We start from the raw sequence: 23,897 nt of genomic DNA on the forward strand, positions 1-23,897 counted from the left end.
GGCGCTAATAAATAGAGCAGGGAGATACCTCCCTGCTCTGCTATAGTGTCATCGCTACCGCTGTAGAAGTAGCTACTAGCGGTGCCGCCACCCATGAGGGGGCCTGGCGTGGGCGCCCTCATGCCTGGTGTTGCCGCTAGCAGCCGCTATGGCTGGACCCTGACGCTTCTGAAACAAGCATGGGAAGGAAGCCAGTGGAAAAATAAAACTTATAACACTTGGAATGTGAAGATGAGAAAACTAAAAAGGAATGCTTCGTCATTAAGGCCAAAATAGGACTGGTCGTTAAGGGGTTAAACGATAATATTTTTGGAACCGCTTTGAATATTACAACTATTTTTACAAGACTTATGAGGCTTTCATTTTATAGATTAGTTTAATTAATTCCATGTTTTTAATTTTTATTATGAGCAGACAAAATCAGAACATTTAAAAAAACAAAAACACTTTCGTAATTTTTTATATATATTTATCTAATATACACACACACACACACACACACACACACACAATGTACAGCTCTGTAACAATTAGTTGTCTTCTCCCTCCATCAGCCTGGATCGCTGTGAGTGGAGAGTGAAGAGGGCTATAAGGCTATATTCACACGACGTGAAAAAAAAAATGGCAGTTAACAACGGATCAATGGTCAGTGTTTCATGGCTGTTTTGCATCAATGTGTCTCAAAATTGTAATCCATTTCCCGGACGTCTGACCGTTATTCTCCGTCATTTCCCAAAAATTTTCATGGATGTTAAAAAAAAATAAAAAAAAATGGATGAATTTTATTAGTTAGGGTTTTTTTTGTCCCAGCCACCTGAAAACACCACAGTGCCCATGTAGATATTGACGCAATACCACTGTAGATAGTGCCACATTGCCCATTGTAGATAGTGCCAGTGCCCACAAAGTCCCAGCTCCCACTGTAGGTAGAGCCCACACAGTGCCCATGTAGATAGCGCCACAGTGTCCCTTGTAGGTATTGCCCATATAATGCCACAGTACCCATGTAGATAGTGCCACACCCCCCATATATAGCATCCCCCTGCAGACAGCGCCACCCCCCCCCCCCGCAGACAGCGCCACCCCCCTGCAGAAAGCGCCATCCCCCCTGCAGAAAGCACGAGCGCCCCTCCCTAAATGGCACCCTCTTCCTGTAGATAGCACCACTGTAGCTCCATGTAGGAGCGGCATCCCTCTGGCCAAGGATTCCACTCCTAGAGGGAGCCCCTGATGTGTCTGTCCATATATGGACAGTGATGCCAGGGGCTAACTCTAAAAGCGGAATCCCCTGCCTGAGCGTCGGCAGCGTCGCGTCCCGGGATTCCGCTCCAAGAGTGGCCGCTGACGTCACTGTCCATATATGGATAGTGCTGCCAGGGGCTTCTCCAGTAGCGGAATCCCTGTTCAGAATGTCAGCCGGGAATTCCTAGAGAGCCCCTGACCGTGGACAGTGACGTCGGGGCTCTATCTAGAAGTCGAATTCGCAGCGCAGAGCGATCTGACGTCGGGAATTCTGCTCCTAGTGGGAGTTTAGGTGGCACTATTTACAGCGGGGATGTTGAGACGTTGGGGGCTCCCTCTAGAAGGGGAATCCGCGGCCAGAGAGCTTAGGTGGTGCTATCTACAGGGGGTTTTGTGTGGCGCTATCTACAGTGGGGGGGGGGGTGTATTCCGGGGCTCTTAAAGCCACGGCAGACATGAGAATGTAGCACTGCTCACATTGAAGCAGCACTGCACTCATTAAACCCTGTTCCAGGATGCCAACGTTTATATACACATGACAACTGCATGGGGCATCGGCAGTTGGAACTTATATAGCCGTATGGCAGTCGTGAAGGGGTTAAAAAGCCTACTGTTACAAGTGCAGCAAGATCTGGATCCATGTATTACTACTCTCAAGAGAATCAAGCAAATTATGTGCAAATGGACTTTTGTTACCTTTGTCCTTGTTGCATAATGTCCAATGCAATAAATAAAATCGCTGTAATCTTAGACCAGTTGGCAAATGCTCTTGAATGACGGCCAATTATTATCAAACTATGATTTGTCATCTCTTCTACTCACCCCAGCAGTCTGGTTGACCTGTAATCTCTTCAGCTGCTGCAGACGCATATACTCAAGACGAACTTTCTTCTTCCAATACAAGAGAGACTTATTATGCTGTGAGTTAGGAGGCTCCATTGTGCTAGGTGATAAAATCAAATGTGTTATTTCTTCATCAAATGCTTTATTAAAAATTTTGCAAACATGTCATGAGGCTGTCAATACAAAATAAGCATTCAGTGCAATGAGCAGAAGGTATTCGACAAATAAGTTTCAGATTTGTGGCAAGAAAAATAAATACAATGTTTAACAAACAAAACAGTAAGAGAAAGTACAAACACTAGGAACCCAAGTAAATATAGTAAATACGGCAGTTAATGAAATAAGAATTCAAGTGACCAGTGATTTACTTTGAAGGGGAGCTCAAACTGTGAAAGTCAACGCATACATGGTACATAGTGGTGCTTCATTCAATTTCCATCTGCCTAAATGCCAAGCCCTGGGTATAAATGTCTCCAATCATGGCCGATTTACCAACTAATTATCCTTTTGTTTGGTCTAAGTATAGCATCTCTTATTTAGGAATTAAAAGCTATGTATAGAGAATACAGAGCAGCTGTATCTTAAAGAGGCTCTGTCACCAGATTTTGCAACCCCTATCTGCTATTGCAGCAGATAGGCGCTGCAATGTAGATTACAGTAACGTTTTTATTTTTAAAAAACGAGCATTTTTGGCCAAGTTATGACCATTTTTGTAGTTATGCAAATGAGGCTTGCAAAAATCCAAGTGGGTGTGTTTAAAAGTAAAAGTCCAAGTGGGCGTGTATTAGGTGCGTACATCGGGGCGTTTTTAATACTTTCATTAGCTGGTCGCTCTGAAGAGAAGTAACATCCTCTTCTCTTCAGAACGCCCAGCTTCTGACAGTGCAGATCTGTGACGTCACTCACAGGTCCTGCATCGTGACGGCCACATCGGCACCAGAGGCTACAGTTGATTCTGCAGCAGCATCAGCGTTTGCAGGTAAGTCGATCTTACCTGCAAACGCTGATGCTGCTGCAGAATCAACTGTAGCCTCTGGTGCCGATGTGGCCGTCACGATGCAGGACCTGTGAGTGACGTCACAGATCTGCACTGTCAGAAGCTGGGCGTTCTGAAGAGAAGAGGATGTTACTTCTCTTCAGAGCGACCAGCTAATGAAAGTATTAAAAACGCCCCGATGTACGCACCTAATACACGCCCACTTGGACTTTTACTTTTAAACACACCCACTTGGATTTTTGCAAGCCTCATTTGCATAACTACAAAAATGGTCATAACTTGGCCAAAAATGCTCGTTTTTTAAAAATAAAAACGTTACTGTAATCTACATTGCAGCGCCTATCTGCTGCAATAGCAGATAGGGGTTGCAAAATATGGTGACAGAGCCTCTTTAAAAGGTAAAACACATTTTTAATAAAAAGTATTTACAAAGTTACACAAAACACACTAATACACCTTTTTATTAAAAAAAAAAATACATTTGCCTTTCAAGGTTTAGATAGCCTTTAAATGGTCGAGCAACCTTTAACTTTTAGTGAAAAACTATTATACGGTAGTACAGGAATGTGCACTATAACAGTTTTTCTAAAATCGCTTGTATTAGCTATCTTGCTTCTAGCAGCAACACGGACTGTGTACAGTCTGTGCTGCCAGCTGCTTATAACGCTTCAGTGGGGGACAGAGTGTCCTGCTCGTCTTCCCGTATGCAGAGCGGACACTAAAGAATCCTATAGTGCTAATGGCCATTCTGCTGGCAGCGTACAGTGGGGAGGAGGAATTTAAATCAAGCCTGTAGGGCGAGGGTTGTAGACCGGACTGAGACTTTTCCTAATATCGTCAACAGCCGGATGACTCTTCACTAATTATTAACATACAACGCATGCCATTTTAAAAATGGATCTTACCAATCTTGCTACATCTGAAATTACATACAGGGGCATGTTTGCCTTATTAAGTACTCTACAATGTTTCCAAACATTCCCCTGTATGTTATTTCAGATGCAGCAAAATTGGTCAAATCCATTTTTTAATCCGGACAGGTTTACTTTAATGGCCCTGTCGGGTGATGGATAAATGTCAGGCATTTTGGAGATTTCAAAGCTTACATCTAGCTAAAACTTGTTAATGATTCAGTGCCATGGACAGAGAAAGCAGTACTTCAAGAATATCATAGGTAGAGATTAACCCCTTCAGGACCAAGCTCATTTTGGCCTTCAGGACCAGACCCATTTTTTCAAATCTGACATATTTCACTTTATGTGGTAATAACTCCGGAACGCTTTTACCTATCAAAGCGATTCTGAGATTGTTTTCTCGTGACACATTGGACTTTATGATAGTGGAAAAATGTGGTCGATAAATTCAATATTTACCAGTGAAAAACACCAAAATTTGGTGAAAAATTGCAAAAATTAGCATTTTTCTAAATGTAAATGTATCTGCTTGTAAGACAGGCAGTTATACCACACAAAAATGTTGCTAACTAACATCCTCCATATGTCTACTTTAGATTGGCATCGTTTTTTGAACATCCTTTTATTTTTCTAGGACGTTACAAGGCTTAGAACTTTAGCAGCAATTTCTCACATTTTCAAGAAAATTTCAAAAGGCTATTTTTACAGGGGCCAGTTCAGTTGTGAAGCGGCTTTTAGGGCCTTATATGTTAGAAACCGCCAAAAAGTCACCCCATTTTAAAATCTTCACCCCTCAAAGTATTCAAAACAGCATTTAGAAAGTTTCTTAACCCTTTAAACGTTTCACAGGAATTAAAGCAACGTAGAGGTGAAATTTCCAAATTTCATTTTTTTTTGCAGAAATTCATTTTTATTCTATTTTTTTTGTAACACAGAAGTTTTTACCAGAGAAACGCAACTCAATATTTATTGCCCAGATTCTGCAGTTTTTAGAAATATCCCACATGTGGCCCTAGTGTGGTAATGGACTGAAGCACCGGCCTCAGAAGCAAAGGAGCACCCAGTGGATTTTGGGCCTCCTTTTTATTAGAAAATATTTTAGGCACCATGTCAGGTTTCAAGGGCTCTTTCGGTGCCAAAACAGTGGAAATCCACCAAAAGTGACCCCATTTGGGAAACTACACCCCTTGAGGAAATTATCTAGGGGTATAGTGAGCATTTTTACCCTGCAGGTTTTTTGCAGAAATTATTGGAAGTAGGCCGTGAAAATAAAAATCGTCATTCTTTCAAAGATTATGTAGGTTTAGCTAATTTTTTCTAATTTCCACAAGGACTAAAGGAGAAAAAGCACCACAACATTTGTAAAGCAATTTCTCCCGAGTAAAACAATACCCCAAATGTGGTTATAAACGGATGTTTGGACACACGGCGGAGCTTAGAAGGGAAAGAGCGCCATTTGGCTTTTGGAGCTCAAATTTAGCAGGAATGGTTTGCGCAGGCCATGTCGCATTTGCAAAGCCCCTGAGGTACCAAAACAGTGAAAACGCCAAAAAAGTTACTCCATTGAGAAAACTACACCCCTTGAGGAATCCATCTAGGGGTGTAGTGAGCATTTTGCCCCCACAGGTGTTTCATAGATTTTTATTAGAATTGGGCAAATAAAAAAAATCCTTTTTCTTCAATAAGACGTAGCTTTAGCTCCAAATTTTTAATTTTCTCAACAAATAAAGGAAAAAAAGAACCCCAACGCTTGTAAAGCAACTTCTCTGGAGTACGGCAATACCCCACACGTGGTCGTAAAATGCTGTTTGGGCACACGGCAGGGCTCAGAAGGGAAGGAGCGCCATTTGCTTTTGGTGTACAGATTTTTCTGCATTTGGTTTCTGGTCGCTATGTTGCATTTGCAAAGTCCCTGTGGGACCAAAACAGTGGATCCCCCCCAGAAGTGACCCCATTTTGGAAACAACACCCTCAAGGTATTCACCTAGGGGTGTAGTGAGCATGTTAACCCCACAGGTGTTTTGCAGAAATTCGTGTGCACACGATGTGGGAGAATGAAAATGGGAATTTTTCCTTAGATACGCCAATATGTGGTGCCCGGCTTGTGCCACCATAACAAGACAGCTCTCAATTATTACGCGGTGTTTCCCTGTTTTAGAATCACCCTACATGTGGCCCTAATCTTTTGCCTGGACATTCGACAGGGCTCAGGAGTGAAAGAGTACCATGTAAAATTGAGGCCTAATTTGGCGACTTATAAAGTATTGGTTCACAATTGCAGAGGCTTTGATGTGAAATAATAAAAGAAACCCCTGAGAAGTGACCCCATTTTCGAAACTGCACCCCTCAAGGCATTTATTAAGAGGTGTAGTGAGCATTTTCACCGCACAGGTCTTTTCCATAAATGATTGCGCTGCGGAAGGTACAAATTAAAATGTTCCCTAGATATGCCAATTCAGTGTCAAATATGTCATGACCAGCTTGTGCCACTTTTTTTTTTATATACACCGTTCACCGTACGTTATAAACTACATGTTACCTTTATTCTGCGGATCAGTACGATTCCGGCGATACCAAATTTATAGAACTTTTTTATAACTTTTTGCACAATAAAATTACTTTTGGAAAGAGAATGTATTTCTTCTGTCGCAATGTTGCGAGAGCCATAACTTTTAAATTTTTTTATCGATGGAGCGGTGTGAGGGCTTGTTTTTTGCGAGACGAGGTATAGATCTTTTAGGTACCATTTTTGGATACATGCGACTTTTTGATCACTTTTTATTTCAATTTTTGGAAGACAGTGACCAAAAAAACAGTAATTATGGCAGTGTTTTTGAGTTGTTTTTTTACGGCGTTCACTGCGCTGGATAAATAACATAATATTTTTATAGTTCAGGTCGTTACGGTCGCTGCGATACCAAATATGTATGGCTTTATTATTTTTTTCAATAATAAATGACTTGATAAGGGAAAAAGGGCGATTGTGTTTTGTGTTATTATTTGAAACTTTTATTGTATGTTTTCCAACTTTTATTTTTACTTTTTTTACACTTTTCTTTAGTCCCACTAGGGGACTTGAATGTCCAATTGTTTGTTTGATGTTCTAATACATTGCACTACCTATGTAGTGCAATGTATTGGAACTGTCAGTTGTTCACTGACAGCAAGCCGATCAGGCTCCGCCTCTGGGCGGGGCCTAATCAGCTTACGTAATGGCAGACAGGAGTCCATTGTTAGGGCTCCTGTTGCCATGGTAGCAGTCGCCAGCCTTGCCATCGCATGGCAAGGCTGCCGATTTTCTACAAACCTCTAGGATGCAGCGATCACAATGGATCGCTGCATCGAAGGGGTTAATGCCAGGAATCGGAGCTAGCTCCGGTTCCTGGCGATAGATCGGGGTGTCCGCTGTTACATACAGCGGACACCCACTGCTGATGACGCCGGCTCAGCTTTTGAGCCGGAAGCTGAGCCGGCGCCATCTTGCCGATGTTACCGGAAGCCTCCTGGGCCCCGCCGACGACGGGGCATAGGAGGATTCCGTTACAGGCTGATCGGGAGGTAAGCATTAGCCCTCCGATCGACTTTGCAGCCACCGGCAACCCAGCGATCACGTTGCATGGGTGCCGGTGGCTATAAGCTCCTCACATGCTGCGATCTCTATTGAACGCAGCATGTGAGGGGTTAATCGGTCGGATCGGAGGCTAGCTCCGGTCCTGGCCGATACCTTAGGGTGCCAGCTGTAACATACAGCTGTCACCCGGCGGGGATGTCGCTGGCTCAGCTCCTGAGCCAGCTTCATCTCCATGACGTACATTTACGTGAAAAGGCGGTAAGCCACCGATTTTAATGACGTATATATACGTGATCCGGCGGGAAGGGGTTAAAGAGGCTCTGTCACCAGATTATAAGTGCCTTATCTTCTACATAATCTGATCAACACTGTAATGTAGATAACAGTGGTTTTTATTTTGAAAAACTATCATTTTTGAGCAAGTTATGGATCAATTTTAGATTTATGCTACTTAGTGTCTTAATGCCCAACTGGGTGTTTTTTATCTTTTGACCAAGTAGGCGTTGTAAAGACAAGTGTATGACGCTGACCAATCAGCGTCTTACACTTCTCTTCATTCCAGCACAGCTTCTTTCACTGCACAGCGTGATCTCGCGAGATCACGCTGTGCTGTCACATACTCCCACAGTAACTTTACCGAAGTGTCTTGAGAGTGAATAGACATCACCACCAGCCAGGATGCGATGTCTAATCACACTCCCGACACTTTAGTAAAGTTTCTGTGGGATTTACTCACACAGCACAGCGTTATTTCGCAACCGGAGGCCTAACAATGGCATCCGGCTATGCAGTCTACGGAAGCCTAGTGGGTCCTGACAAAGTCAGGACCCACTATGCGTGCGGTCAGTGAATACCTCACAGCTCTAATACACTGCACTATGAATGCTGTAAAAAAAATATGATAATAAACTACAATGAATTCCTCAAGGAGTCTAGTTTCGAAAATGGGGTCACTTTCAAGGGGTTTCCCCCTGTACTGGTACCTCAGTAGCTCCTCAAATGCGACATGGCACCCAGAAACCAAAATCTACATGCCAAATAGTTTGTCCAACCAGCAGTTTATTACCACATATGGGGTTCTGCCGTAATCGGGAGACATTGCTTTACAAATGTTAGGGTGCTTTTTCTCCTTTATTCCTTGTCAAAATTAATAATTTGTACATTTTATCTGAAAAACTAGATTTTCAATTGCACTGCCCAATTCCACAAAATCTGTTAAAAAAAAATGCCCATTATACTCCTCGATAAGTTCCTTGAGGGCTGTAGTTTGCCAAATAGGGTTACTTTTGGGGGGTTTCCACTGTTTTGGCACCACAAGACCTCTTCAAACCGGACATGGTGCCTAATAAAAAGGAAGCCTCAAAATCCTGTGCTCCTTTGCTTCTGAGGCCGGTGCTTCAGTCCATTACTACACTAGGGCCACATGTAGGATATTTCTAAAAACTGCAGAATCTGGGCAGTAAGTATTGAGTTGCGTTTCTCTGGTAAAACGCAATAACAGATTGCCTTTAAACGTGTCGTCCACTTTGTACAAGTACTTTTTCTTAGAAGGGTCCCCAATAATAAGCTGATCCCAAGTTGTTTTGGGAGAAAAAGTAAAACTAAACCAACTGATGACCGTCTGCAAGTAAAATTACTATCACTAGTTTGGGAACTTGTGCCATGAATGGTGTTCATCTGGAGCATTTCCTCCATCTTTTTACCCTCAATCTGTAATATGTGGGGGAACTGTGCAGCAAGCGCTCAATTTTCATGCATTGCAGCCACTAGGGAAATTAAACAATGCACAGTTGCCATAGGAATGAAGTGCTAACAGATTAGGGAAAATGTTTTTTCTAAACCAACCATCATACGTAGAGCCTAATAAAGCTTTGAGGAACGCTGTAACGTAGCTACGTATGTATACATGTGTGTGTGTGTACCTCGGTAAGGAGCTAGTGGAGTCCTTGAGGGATCTCATCTCACGAACAGTAAGTACTTCCTAATTACAACAGAACAAAAGTATTTCTTGTAAGCATCCAAATCTGGAAAATAAAAGCATAAAATAAGATGGCTATTAATAAGACAATGCTACAAGTTTAGTTCTTGGTAGGTTCTGATACAGTGTCAGGCGACATATCTTCTCCATAAAACTACATGTAAAATCAGTGTTTTTATATGCATCACTGCATTGAGGGTGCCCACAGAGGTTTCTTTAGAGTCTGTACAGGGTCTAATAAGGCCATTACATTAATCAAAAGGTGTATTTGCTGTGCAAAAGTGAAACTTCCATTATTCATCCCTGACCATAATGTAACCAATGTCAAATGCAAAGAACATACAAACTGTAGATTGTCAAATATGAAAAAAGAAGGACAAGTAGTTAATCTGGAAAGTGTTAACAAGCACTCTAGTAGCTGTTGACGGATTGTATTACGGGGTCTATATATTACTTTGAATGCATAAGGCTTCTTTCACATCTGCGTCGGGATTCCATTGTGGGTTTTATCGGACCTTTCCGTCAGGGGAAGCCATGAATGGAATCCAAACAGAAACCATAGGTTTCCATTTGCATCACCACTGATTTCAACGATAACGGATCCGGTGCAAAATGGTTTCCGTATGTCACCATTGTTTAAGGGTTCTGTTTTGATGGAATACCATAGTTGACTGCGCTATTTATTCCGTCAAAACGATGGAACCCTGAAATAAACGGAAACCATTTGCACGGGATCTTTCACCATCGTTTCAGTTTGTATTCCGTTCATGGGTTTACCTGACGGAAAGGCCAGACGTTACCAGTAAACGGAGTCCCGACGCAGATGTGAACGAAGCCTAAGGCTCCGTGCACACGACAATAGTTTCGGAAGGGTGCCCGTAAATACGGTCCTTATTGCATCCGTATTTACGGATCAGTAAAAAAAATGAGGGAGGCTGCAAATGTCGTCATCAAGATATTGCCTTGCAACGCTTCCGTAAATATGGATGGTTTACGGATGCACAGCCATAGCCGTCCGTACTTACTGAAGCTCCCATAGACTTCTATGGGAGGGTCCTTGCCGTAATTACTGACAAGAATAGGACAGGTTCTATAATTTTTCAGCAGGGACACCCATCAGTAAAAATATTGAAAGGCGTCCGTGGCCAACAGAAATGAAAGGGGCTGTAATTACGGACCGTATTTACAGATGAAAAATACGGTCGAGTGCATGGAGCCCAAGGCTTCATGCAGAAGACCGTGTCCGTAATCACGCTCACGGGCCAGCCGGTCGTTTTTATGGGCCAGCCGGTGGTTTTTATGGGCCAAGCTCCCATTATAAAGTAAAGGAGCACGGTCCGTAAAATAAAAAAATAGGACATGTCCTATTTTTTTTCGGAGGGTTTCTACGGCAAACACCCTCCTGTAGACATACGGGAAGGTGTCCGTCGGCCATAGAAATTAATGGGCCTGTAATTACAGGCAATTTTACGGTCGTGTGCACAGTCCTGAATTAGGAGACAGTCTGATAAGCTTGTGAACACCTTAATAGCTGTATTTGTATCTTAACCAAGCTATGTGGAAGTTTACTTGTTTATGATCTGCACTGCCATGGGCATTCGTGTCTTCGGGTATGTTCACACTCAGATTTGTTGAAGAATTGTCTGTGACTATACCATACATCTGAATGGAGTCTGTTAAGATCTATGCACATGCTGCTCAAGTTACCTTATTCAGATTTACGGGACTGGTGAACATTGCCAGCCTTAGATGTGTGTGTGAACCATGCGATTGCACAGGATGCATCAGCCAAACCTATTGAAGGGGGCACCACAGTGGCACTTTAGGGGCATTTGTGACTATCAAAAATGTGTGTTTTAAAACATTGTGTCGTTAAGTTAATAGCAACTACCAAACAATGCAGTTCATTGTTACGGGGTAGCAATCCCCCCGACACCCCTCATCAGTGACTGACGAGTGATTGGCAAGACGGGTGGGATAAGTGGGGGTGCTGTATTCTTTGTTATTAGCCTCTATTAGTCAATGGTACAATATTGCGTGTGCCGTTTGCGCTAATAGTACAGCGGACAAGCTGCAAGTATTAGCATGAAGACCACAGCCTATTATCTTGCCAGTCATCTCTCCCACTGTACAGCCTCCAGTTACCCCAGGGGGGCGATTTTCTTCATGTTCTCAAACCTCTCATCAATCAGAGAGGATATGCATCATATTTAGGGGTAGGGCCGGGCAATTAATCGAAAAAAACAAAACTAAGTTCAGCGCAAACAACCGACATCTTGCGCATTTCAGTTTTTCTTTTTTTTTTTCACGGTTTAAACTGGGTCTGCATCTTCAGGACGCAGATACAGCTGAATCCAATGGTAGAAGAGGTGGGCGTGCGGTCCCTACTCTGCCATATATTACATATCGCTGGACGCGAGTCAGTAACGTCATCGTGCCTGTCTGCACCGAGCCGCACACACCGGAGGAGCAGAGGGATCTCCCTCACTCATCGTTGGAACATGGTTAGGTGGGTATGTATATTATTATTTTTATTAGGCACTATTGGGGCTGTGTGGGGGCAGCTATCCTGCGTGTGGGCAGATGTTTCGGCATTATACTGTGAGGGGGCAGCTATGGCAGGACTTTATACAGTGTGGAGGGGATGGGGGCATTATACTGTGAGGGCAGTCACGGGAGGCATTATACTGTGTGGAGGGCAGTTAGAGGGGGCATTATACTCTGTGGAGGGCAGTTAGAGGGGGCATTATACCGTGTGGAGGGCAGTCACGGGGGGCATTATACCGCGTGGAGGGCAGTCACGGGGGGCATTATACCGCGTGGAGGGCAGTCACGGTGGGCATTATACCGCGTGGAGGGCAGTCACGGTGGGCATTATACCGCGTGGAGGGCAGTCACGGTGGGCATTATACCGCGTGGAGGGCAGTCACGGGGGGCATTATACCGTGTGGAGAGCAGTCACGGTGGGCATTATACCGTGTGGAGGGCAGTCACGGGGGGCATTATACCGTGTGGAGGGCAGTCACGGGGGGCATTATACCGTGTGGAGGGCAGTCACGGGGGGCATTATACCGTGTGGAGGGCAGTCACGGGGGGCATTATACCGTGTGGAGGGCAGTCACGGGGGGCATTATACTGTGTGGAGGGCAGTCACGGGGGGCATTATACTGTGTGGAGGGCAGTCACGGGGGGCATTATACTGTGTGGAGGGCAGTCACGGGGGGCATTATACTGTGTGGGGGGCAGTTATGGGGCATTATACTGCGTGGAGGGCAGTTATGGGGCATTATACTGCGTGGAGGGCAGTTATGGGGCATTATACTGTGTGGAGGGCAGTTATGGGGCATTATACTGTGTGGAGGGCAGTTATGGGGGCATTATACAGTGTGGAGGGCAGTTATGGGGGCATTATACCGTGTGGAGGGCAGTTATGGGGGCATTATACGGTGTGGAGGGCAGTTATGGGGGCATTATACGGTGTGGAGGGCAGTTATGGGGGCATTATACGGTGTGGAGGGCAGTTGTGGGGGCATACTGTGTGGGGGCAGTTATGGGGCATTATACTGTGTGGGGGCAGTTACGGGGCATTATAAGGTGTGGAGGGCAGTTATGGGGACATTATACTGTGTGGTGGGGCATTATATGGTATGGAGAGCGGTTATGGGGGCATTATACAGTGAGGCGGGCAGCCATGGGGGCATTATACTGTGAGGAGGGCAGCCATGGGGGCATTATACTGTGAGGCGGGCAGTTATAGGGGCCATTTTGATGTGTGGGGCTATTATACTGTGTTGGGAGCACTATAGGGGCAATATATTGTGTGGGGCAGTGTCAGGGGGTATATTATATACAGTAGTATACAGCAGGCTCATGGTATAATTAATAATTCAATGGCGTAGCAGGCAAATAGGGGACGTGGCCTAAATAATCATTTATTAATCATGACCCCTTGTCAGACGCCATTGTATCGAGATAATCAATGTTATTCACTTGACGTGTCAGCGGTTTTAACGTTGTGCGTGCACTCTGCAAACCTTGAACATTTATGTTTTAGGAGGTATTGTGCGTCTCAGGATCTTCTTGGGTCAAAGTTGTAGCCACAAACATTACTTTTTATGCATTTTTCACGTTACACTTTGATGCAAAATTGCATGAAGTTGCCCATGAGTGCAAAGTGCTGGGAAGCATTTTTGCAATGTGTACGGGGTCTATTTTCATAAAATGTATGGGTGTGGGGCTATAATATGATTTTTCTTTTTTATAATTCAGGTTTTTATTTTTGCATGTCAAAGTGTAAAAATTGTTGTGGCAGTGAAAGAGTTCATTTTTGTGCTCTGAATTAATTTGGGGGTCATGTGTACTACTCAGGCATTAGGTTAGGTGGCGTTTCCAAGTGTGTGAACTATACAAATGGTCGGGGACACATCTGTAAAAAAAATATTCCATACTGATGGCACTACCTGGCCACAGCGGGCAAGACTGCAGAGATTACATCATAGTGGACAACAAGACCATCGCAGCCTATCTGAAGAATGGTTTAGGATTATGCAGTGGGTTCTCTAGCTGGTTTGGGGTACCCTGACCTGAAGAAGTTTTCACTGGACTAAGGTTTGGCATCAGGACTTGCCATCGTCTCTCTTTACTGGATTGTCAATAATGTCTCTATAGGGCTACGTGGCAGGAACTTTGTAACAGGTGCGATTCCGTGGGCATGGATATGGCAGTATTGGAATTTCATGCCATTATTTAGGGACTTTTTATTCAGGCATTGTAAGGCAGAATCATTTTGGGATGGTAAAAAATAAAAAAGGCATACACTTAATTTCTGTGTTCTCTGGTCCATTCTGGAAGGGGGCGGGGTCGTTGTGTCCATTTTTTTTTTCTTTTTACCTCAGAATGTTGGAGTTTGTGCTTCATGATATAAAATTGGCATTTGTTGCATAAACAAACAAAGCAAAATATACAAAGTCCTGTTATTTAGCCAGTACTGGAATACGGGCATATAAATAGACAGGAACCTGAAAGGAAAGCATTACCGCATACAGCCATCACTATATACACGAAGGGAACGTTATATGGATGGCCTGGGATTACCGACAGATGAGGAGGTTCCTCCCCTGTCAGGTGCCTGTATAGAACACGCTGCAGTGTCACTGTTACTCCTCACCCATTAGTCACGTCACACACAACTATAGGAGGCGGCAGCGCACTACGCACCTGACCCTCCTCCTCCTCGATATACAGCTAATCTTCCACACTGCGTTCAGGCTCTGTTTTTCCAGTCTGTCAGGCCCACCAAGGCACGGCCGCCATGTTGTCTTATTCCCAACTGCGTAGTTGTCAGGCACTTGAGCTTATTGACAGCAGAAGCCATCTTGCTGGGGGAACATAGAATAGAGGCGCATAGAGGGAGTCTTGTCCTTCGTAGCCAATCAGAAGGCTGCAACCTAGAAGTGGGCTGGGTTAGCTTTACAAATAGGGGATAGGCGATCACAATAACTGCAGTGAGAATCCGGAAGTTTGCGTTCCAAGACTCACTTCAAGCTCTTGCGATGGAAATTTTGACAGCTGTTATTCCTGCCATTTAAACTGGATGGCGACCAGTCGTCATGGTGATTGCTAAAATATCACTGACAGTACTTTTGTTCACTGAAACGAAAATGCAGTCTATATCTATTTGTATTTTCTCTTTGAACAGATAGAAGAGAAAAGATGCTTCACCGTAAAACAAACTGATGAGTTTAGACAGGGTAACTAAACGTTCAACAAACTAATGACCTGTTAGAAGTTTTGATTGGTGGGGGGTCTGAGCACTGAGACCCCACCAATCACTAAAATTAAGCGGCAGAAATGCTTGTGTGAGCGCTCAGCCGCTTTATTTCTGTTCGGCTTTTTCCGTAGAGGAGTACGGGCTCATAGACTTTCTATTGAGCCCGTACTTCGCTACATTGATTAGAATTAGTATGCTTTACCCCAAGTGGTCATTTCAGTAAATTTAGTCATGGGCTTAGAAGGTATTAGTACTAAGTTGTATTCAGAACTGTGTTAGTTGCTGCTGAAGCCACTGGACCATTTTTCAATTTGGTTCGGCCCTGTTCACATCTGTGTCTGAGGCTTTGTTAGGAGCATCAGTCGCAGATCTAGGCTAAAAAAACAGGACGAAATAGAGAAGTAAAGCGATAGACAAAATGACGGAAACCCGACAGAACCCAGTAAAGTCCTGACAGATCAGAACAACGGAATACTGAAATACAGATGTGAACGAAGCCTTAGCTTAGCTGAGATGCCTAGATTAAAAAAAACGACATATCCCAGAATATAAATGGCTTTAAGCCACTTTCACATGGAAATATTTTGTAAATTTGTCACATGGAAATATATTTATAATCCAGAACCACCTGGTTTTAGCTTACAAATACTGATGCAAAATACTGACCAACATACTGCCATGTCAAAGTGGCCTTACACAGATGTTGAACAAGCAGGGAATAATGATGCAAGATATACGTGTGGTGTGTTGTGCCATGGAAAATTATTCCAGGTCTATTAATCGAATAGAACAATTCCAATTTTTCCAAATACACCATCAATTAATGTGGACACGAAGGCCCCATGCACACGAACGTTCTTTTGCGGCTGCAATTCCCCCAAAAATCCACGTGAGAATTGCGGCCCCATTCATTTCTATGGACCCATGCACATGATCGTGGTTTCCACGGTCCGTGCATGGCCCAGGATCCTGGACCGCAGAAAGAACGGATATGTCATATTACGGCCGTGTTCTGCAGTCCAGGTTCATCGAAAATAATGGACGCAGCCATGTGCACGGCCCGCAATCTGCGGGCGGCTCGTGGGTGACACTCTGCGGCTGGCCGACCTGAAAATCAGGGCCGTGTATATGGCTAGGGTCGTGTGCATGAGGACTTACTAAATATTTTTGTAAGCATCAGTAATATCCTAGAAATTTTCCAAAACTTGTGTGGCTCCCTGCATAGAATATTTTACTCGATTGCTACACTATGTATATAATAACATAAGCATACATACATACATACGTACGTACCCACACTTGTTATATTAAACTCACCCATTACGTATCAGTTTGAAGCTTAAAGAGGCTCTGTCACCAGACTTTGCAACCCCTATCTCCTATTGCAGCATATCGGCGCTGCAATGTAGATGAGAGTAACGCTTTTTTTTTTTTTTAAAAACGAGCATTTTGGCCAACTTATGACCATTTTTATATTTATGCAAATGAGGCTTTCTTAAGTACAACTGGGCGTGTTTAAAGTTATGTACAAGTCGGCGTGTATTGTGTATGTACATCTGGGCGTTTTTACATGTTTTACTAGCTGGGTGTTGTGAATGGAAGTGTATGATGCTGACGAATCAGCATCATCCACTTCTCTTCGTTACCACCCAGCTTCTGGCAGTGCACAGACACACAGCGTGTTCTCGAGAGATCACGCTGTGACGTCACTTCCTGCCCCAGGTCCTGCATTGTGTCGGACGAGCGAGGACACATCGGCACCAGGCGACAGAGGCTACAGTTCATTCCGCAGCAGCATCGGCGTTTGCAGGTAAGTCGATGTAGCCTCTGTCGCCTGGTGCCGATGTGTCCTCGCTCGTCCGACACGATGCAGGACCTGGGGCAGGAAGTGACGTCACAGTGTGATCTCTCGAGAACACGCTGTGTGTCTGTGCACTGCCAGAAGCTGGGTGGTGACGAAGGGAAGTGGATGATGCTGATTCGTCAGCATCATACACTTCTATTCACAACGCCCAGCTAGTAAAACAAGTAAAAACGCCCAGAGGTACACACACAATACACGCCCAGTTGTACATAACTTTAAACACGCCCAGTTGTACTTAAAAAAGCCTCATTTGCATAAAAATGGTCATAACTTGGCCAAAAATGCTCGTTTTTGAAAAAAAAACAACTTTACTCTTATCTACATTGCAGCACCGATCTGCTGCAATAGGAGATAGGGTTGCAAAATCTGGTGACAGAGCCTCTTTAATGCATAGATACAGTGCCAGAACCAAGCTCAGTACATACTGTACTAGAACCAAGCACGGCACATAAATACTGCACCAGAACCAAGCTTAGTACATATATACAGCACCAGAACAAAGCGTAGTACATAAATACAGCACCAGAACCAAGATTAGTACATAAAAACAACACCAGAACAAAGCTCAGTACATAAATACAGAAACAGAATGAAGCTCAGTGTCATGCCCATGGCCGCAGACCGTCAGGCTCACTCACCTCCTGACGGCCGCAGCCATTAATCTGTGAGCGCTGGTCCCCATCTCCTACTCAGGAGACGCCAGCATTCACTTCCACTTCTCCCGGCCGTGTCGCGTAGGGTGCGCGCGCACCTGAATTAAAGTACAAAATTAGCCCATGAGCACCCTGGACTATAAGAGGGGCCCAGACCCTTCCTGCCTTGCCTGAGCTTTGTTGACATTTCCATAGTCTGTCTATGCAAATTGTCTCCTAGTGTTTTCCAGCTCCCAGTGTGTCCCGTTCCTGCTACCTGTATCCCGTGCTATCTTGGTCAAGTGCCGTATTGAGTCGGAGCCGTGCTGTGCTGAATACCACGCCTGTCCTGCATCTCCACGACTGGCGCCTGCCTGCTGCCTAGTCCCAGCTGAGCCTGTCTTGCTACTGTCTCAGCTACCACAGGTACATTATACGAACTATAGACTGTGACCTGTGTCCTGTTGGCCAGCTGCCATACCATCAAGGTGGTACAGCCCAGTGGGTCCACGTACTCCTCGTGACACTCAGTACATAAACACAGAAACAGAACCACGGGGTCGGGGATTCCGCTTCAGAAGTGAGTGACGTCGCTGTGTCCATATATGGACAGTGTAGTCACTCCCTTCTCCTGTAGCGGAATCCCCGGCCACGGGGGTCGGGGATTCCGCTTCAGAAGTGAGTGACGTCGCTGTGTCCATATATGGACAGTGTAGTCACTCACTTCTGTATTGGAATCCCCGGTCATAGGGTCGGGGATTCCGCTTCAGAAGTGAGTGACGTCGCTGTGTCCATATATGGACAGTGTAGTCACTCATTTCTCCTGTAGCGGAATCCCCGGCCATAGTGTCGGGGATTCCGCTTCGGAAGTGAGTGATGTCGCTGTGTCCATATATGGACAGTGTAGTCACTCACTTCTCCTGTAGCGGAATCCCCGACCACGGGGTCGGGGATTCCGCTTCAGAAGTGAGTGACGTCGCTGTGTCCATATATGGACAGTGTAGTCACTCACTTCTCCAGTAGCGGAATCCCCGGCCACGGGGTCGGGGATTCTGCTTCAGAAGTGAGTGACGTCGCTGTGTACATATATGGACAGTGTAGTCACTCCCTTCTCCTGTAGCGGAATCCCCGGCCACGGGGGTCGGGGATTCCGCTTCAGAAGTGAGTGACGTCGCTGTGTCCATATATGGACAGTGTAGTCACTCACTTCTGTATCGGAATCCCCGGTCATAGGGTCGGGGATTCCACTTCAGAAGTGAGTGACGTCGCGGTGTCCATATATGGACAGTGTAGTCACTCACTTCTCCTGTAGCGGAATCCCCAATCCCCGGCTGGGGTTTGGGGATTCAGACTCCTACAGGGAGCAAAAAAAGACCCTCCTCCTCCTCACATGCACTCTGCTCTGTGAGGAGGAGGAGGAGGAGGAGAGAGAGCGCGAGCGACGGAATACATGGCCATCACTCGGAACACATTCCGGTGATGGCCGTGTATTACCCGGCCCCATAGACTTCTAAGGGAGCCGGGCGGCCGGGTAAACGGCCGAAAATAGGGCATGTCCCATTTTTTGGCGGCCAGGTTTCCCGGGCAGTCAAAAAAATCGGTCGTGTGAATAGCCCCATTAGGGGTCTATTGTTCCTAATGCAGCCGGGAAAACCTGTCGTGTGAATAAGGGCTAAATCTGTCACGCTCGTGTGAATGTAGCCTAAGTCGTAAGCAGACGATTGTATAACTGAAGAACATTGCCAAACACTTTTTAAACCCCCGTAAATATGACAGATGTTTCTAATAAGGGAGGAGTTGATAAAGTTAAAGAAAAAAAAAAGAAACTTTGTTACAATCTGTGCGTCATGCAAGAGGCTATTTCGCTCCCCAAACCTGAGCCTCATGAACATTTTGCAATATATGAGCTATACTCATATTAGAAACCTTTCACATCAGCGTTTGGGTTCCGTTCATCGGTTCTGTTCAACCTTTCCGTCAGAGGAACCGATGAACAGAAAGCTGAATTAAAACTATCGTTATATTTGCATTACCAATGATTTTAATGGTAATTCTTCAGTTTCAGTGTATTTCCGTTTGTTTCCATTACGTAAAGTTTCTGTTTTATTCATGAAAAAAATAGCGCAGTCGACAGCACTATTGTGCCTGTGAAAAAAACCCTGAAACTTTACAGAACTGAAACAAACAGAAACATACTGAAACGGAAGCATTACCATTAAAATCAATGGTGATGCAAACAGAAGAGATAGTTACCCAAATTACTAACAATCCACAGCGCTGCGGTTTCAGGTAGTTTTTTTTTTTTTTAGAGTAGACTTTCTCATGTATACAAATAGTGATTTATTTAGTAAAGCCAGCGGCAAATTCAAATATCAAATCAATTGAATGGGTGTCTGCCCTGGTCTTGCCAGCTGTCCCTATTGGGCAGTCACGTTATATGTTAACATGTTTTTATTACTTGACTCAGGAAAGGAGATAACCTAGGATTTGAGGTTCTGTGGCAGGTTATTTAGAGGTATACTAGGAATAGCAGTGTGATGTGATATAGGGTTATACTGGATATATTTTAGTATTTCAGGTTACACTGCATGATTTTGCCATGCACGCCGATTTTCGCTGCGTTTTTCGCCCGTGGCCATTGTGCACCACGGGCAAAAAACGCAGCGAAATACGCTTTCTCTGCCTCCCATTGATGTCAATGGGAGGTCAGAAGCGTAAACGCCTGAAGATAGGGCATGTCCCTTCTTTTTCCCACGGGCCGGTTTTTCCGCTCATAGGAAAAAAAAGCCTCCGCATGCCATTGAAATCAATGGGAGGCATTTTCGGCCGTTTTCCGTGTCAAAAAACTCAGTGTTAACTTACCCTAAGGCTATGTTCACACGGGGTATTTTGCCGAGTTTTTTGACGCGGAAACCGCGTCGCAAAACTCGGCAGAAACGGCCCGAGAATGCCTCCCATTGATTTCAATGGGAGGCGTCGGCGTCTTTTTCGACATGCCCTATCTTCGGGCGCTTCCGCCTCCGACCTCCCATTGACTTCAATGGGAGGCAGGAGAAAGCGTATTTCTCGCTGTTTTATGCCCGCGGCGCTCAATGGCCGCGGGCGAAAAACGGCGCGATAATTGCCGCGAAAATCGGCGTGCAGGGAGAGGAATATCTGCCTCAAAGTTCCAAACGGAATTTTGAGGCAGATATTCCTCCCCCAAAATACTCCGTGTGAACATAGCCTTAGGCTATATTCACACGGAGTATTTTGGGGGAGGAATATCTGCCTCAAAGCTCCAAACGGAATTTTGAGGCAGATATTCCTCCCCCAAAATACTCCGTGTGAATAGCAATGATCGCGCCGTTTTTCGCCCGCGGCCATTGAGCGCCGCGGGCAGAAAACACGCTTTCTCCTGCCTCCCATTGAAGTCAATGGGAGGTCGGAGGCGGAAGCGCCCGAAGATAGGGCATGTCGCTTCTTTTTCCCGCGAGGCAGTTTTACTGCTCGCGGGAAAAAGACGCCGACGCCTCCCATTGAAATCAATGGGAGGCGTTCTCGGGCCGTTTCTGCCGAGTTTTGCGACGCGGTTTCCGCGTCAAAAAACTCGGCAAAAGACCCCGTGTGAACATAGCCTTATAGCGGATTGGTGCTGGCTGGTAGTTTAGCAATGTTTATTAAATAACCTAGGACTATTTTCAACAAAATGCTGAATCATATAGTTGTTATCTCAGTAAAGCACTAAACAGATATACTAAAGGGTTATTTCCAAATGGAGTCTTTTTTTTTTTTTTTTTTACAATGAATCCTAATCACAAATTGAACTATAAATCTATTCATGCTTAAAAAAAAAAAAATAATTCCTTCCCTAACTACCTTTTTTTCTAACTTGATAACTCAGCTAGTGATGGTTATCTTTTATAAAAGTGGGCGTGAGCGGCTCGATGCCAATCAAGCCGCTCTGCACTGTGAGCACTCCCGATGTTGCTAGATAATGTAGTTCTAGCAGCATCGGGAGAACGATCATCTCAACCAGGCATGGTAAGCGTGGTTGAGACGCAACCCCCCCCCCCCATAATTCCCTACATAGTTTTATGTAGTAACATTTTTACTTTCAAGGCACCCACGCCACTCCTCACTACAACCCCCCGCCACCCTTCTCTCTAACACACGTCCCCCCTTGCGATAAACTGTATAGCCCCCCCTTGGAGCAACACCTCCCCCACACCGAGCGGCCGTTCCGTAAAAAATAGGGCAGGTCCTACTCCTGCCCGTTTTTGACTAAACAGTCTCGGCCTTTGCATTGATTTGGTCCATGAAACAGCGGAATACACACGGAAGCCATCCGTATGCGGTCCGTGATTCACGGAACCGTCATTAACTGCCGTTCAACAGCCAACGGAAGTGTGCATGAGGCCTAAAGGCGGTCTCCAGTAAGAAACCACTTTTTGCAGGCATTGTAGACTGCATTGATAGGTTCACCTAAAATGAACAAGCCAAACTCTTGTGAAAAGCTGGTGAAAACTGTAACACACAAAAACACAAACAATTAGTTACTAGTAAAATTAAAAAAAAAGCGCAAAAAATAAATAATAAAATACATGTTTTGATTCCATTTGTAGCTCTTTGGATTAGACACTATCATGTATGTCTTGTGGAAATGCAACACTTTGGAAGCAAAATGTCCCGGACCACTAATTAAAATGACAATGGCAGCCTTCTGGAATATTAGTAATCATATCTATTCTAAGCATAACTGGAGAGTTAATGTAACTTATCAATATGAAGGAACGAAAATGAAGAAAATTACACAATTAACTGGTTACTGCAAACACACACATAAGTCAATAGATATCCAATTATTATTAGCAACCAAATCAGGCATATGCATTACCTGTCCTTCAAGCGGCATGGATAGCTTTTATACTGTACTACCACTAGAGGTCAGCCTAACACATTTATATACTAGCACTAATGGTTACAGATTCTGTCCCTGTTTAGTATATGTAGAGTGCTTGTGTTATAATTGATTTTGCTGACCATAAAAAATAATGCAATATTTTTAAATGAACCAAGTAACATACATAGGTTTACACTTTATTGTCTACTGCAAATCCACGACCCATATGTTTACAAGGGACTACTGTGCTATCAGGTACAAGACACTACAAATGTTAAATTATTAGGACAACTGTGAAAGAACAGTGCTCCTCAAGTTTAAAATATCAACAGGCCATCAGGAAGCAAATTCTATTATACTAAAGCACTAGGGAGAAGACACCGTCCAAGAAAAAACCGAAGGAGTGAGCATGGTAGTATGGCAGAGAATGTTGTGAGGCCAGGGAAATTTCTCAGGGTTGTATATATTTTCATTTCAGATGTGGTTTATGTCATGTTGTAAGATGGAAGTGAAGGGGGTTTTTCTAAACCTAATTTACATCCAGTGGACCAATCCCCATGTGGATTTTAGGGTATGTGGCAGTTTTGTATTGAAATGGGTGATAACTACAGAGAGTTCAGTTTAGTAAAAAACCTGAAGCGTATGATGACACCCTAAGGGTATGTGCACACTCACTAATTACGTACGTAATTGACGGACGTATTTCGGCCGCAAGTACCGGACCGAACACAGTGCAGGGAGCCGGGCTCCTAGCATCATACTTATGTACGATGCTAGGAGTCCCTGCCTCGCTGCAGGACAACTGTCCCGTACTGAAAACATGATTACAGTACGGGATAGTTGTCCTGCCGCGAGGCAGGGACTCCTAGCGTCGTACATAAGTATGATGCTAGGAGCCCGGCTCCCTGCACTGTGTTCGGTCCGGGACTTGCGGCCGAAATACGTCCGTCAATTACGGACGTAATTAGTGTGTGTGCACATACCCTAAGAGTTCATGCAGACGGCACCGTATTCATACGTACATAATATGGCATTGGAAGGAACATGCCACGTTTCATACAGAATGGGCATCTATATTTCTACCTATATGCATACGTAATACAGCCATGTAAATGATTCTTTGCTATGCACATACTCTGGGCAAAGTAAGGACAACATAAGATATCCATTTATAAGAGCTTGTCACCATAGAGTAAAAATTGAA

The 23,897-nt window shown here is 44.5% G+C and overlaps 1 protein-coding gene across 9 annotated transcripts in view; it reads right to left on the bottom strand.

Annotated features, from left to right (window-relative positions):
- The window catches only part of EZH1 (enhancer of zeste 1 polycomb repressive complex 2 subunit), a 519,099-nt gene that overhangs the window by 33,590 nt on the left and 461,612 nt on the right, over positions 1-23,897 (bottom strand). For 8 of the 9 annotated variants that reach the window (XM_075847032.1, XM_075847030.1, XM_075847027.1 and 5 more), the window contains 2 exons: positions 9,490-9,591; positions 2,065-2,185 (listed from right to left, as the gene is read on the bottom strand). In XM_075847032.1, the coding sequence (XP_075703147.1) occupies positions 2,065-2,185; positions 9,490-9,527 (159 nt within the window). In that variant the 5' untranslated portion in view covers positions 9,528-9,591. Of the gene's footprint in view, positions 1-2,064; positions 2,186-9,489; positions 9,592-14,762; positions 14,967-23,897 lie in introns of those variants that run through there. The other variant, XM_075847028.1, reaches the window with a different exon arrangement.

Source organism: Rhinoderma darwinii, chromosome 13 (genome assembly GCF_050947455.1).
Source record: "Rhinoderma darwinii isolate aRhiDar2 chromosome 13, aRhiDar2.hap1, whole genome shotgun sequence".
Taxonomy (NCBI): Eukaryota; Metazoa; Chordata; class Amphibia; order Anura; family Rhinodermatidae; genus Rhinoderma; species Rhinoderma darwinii.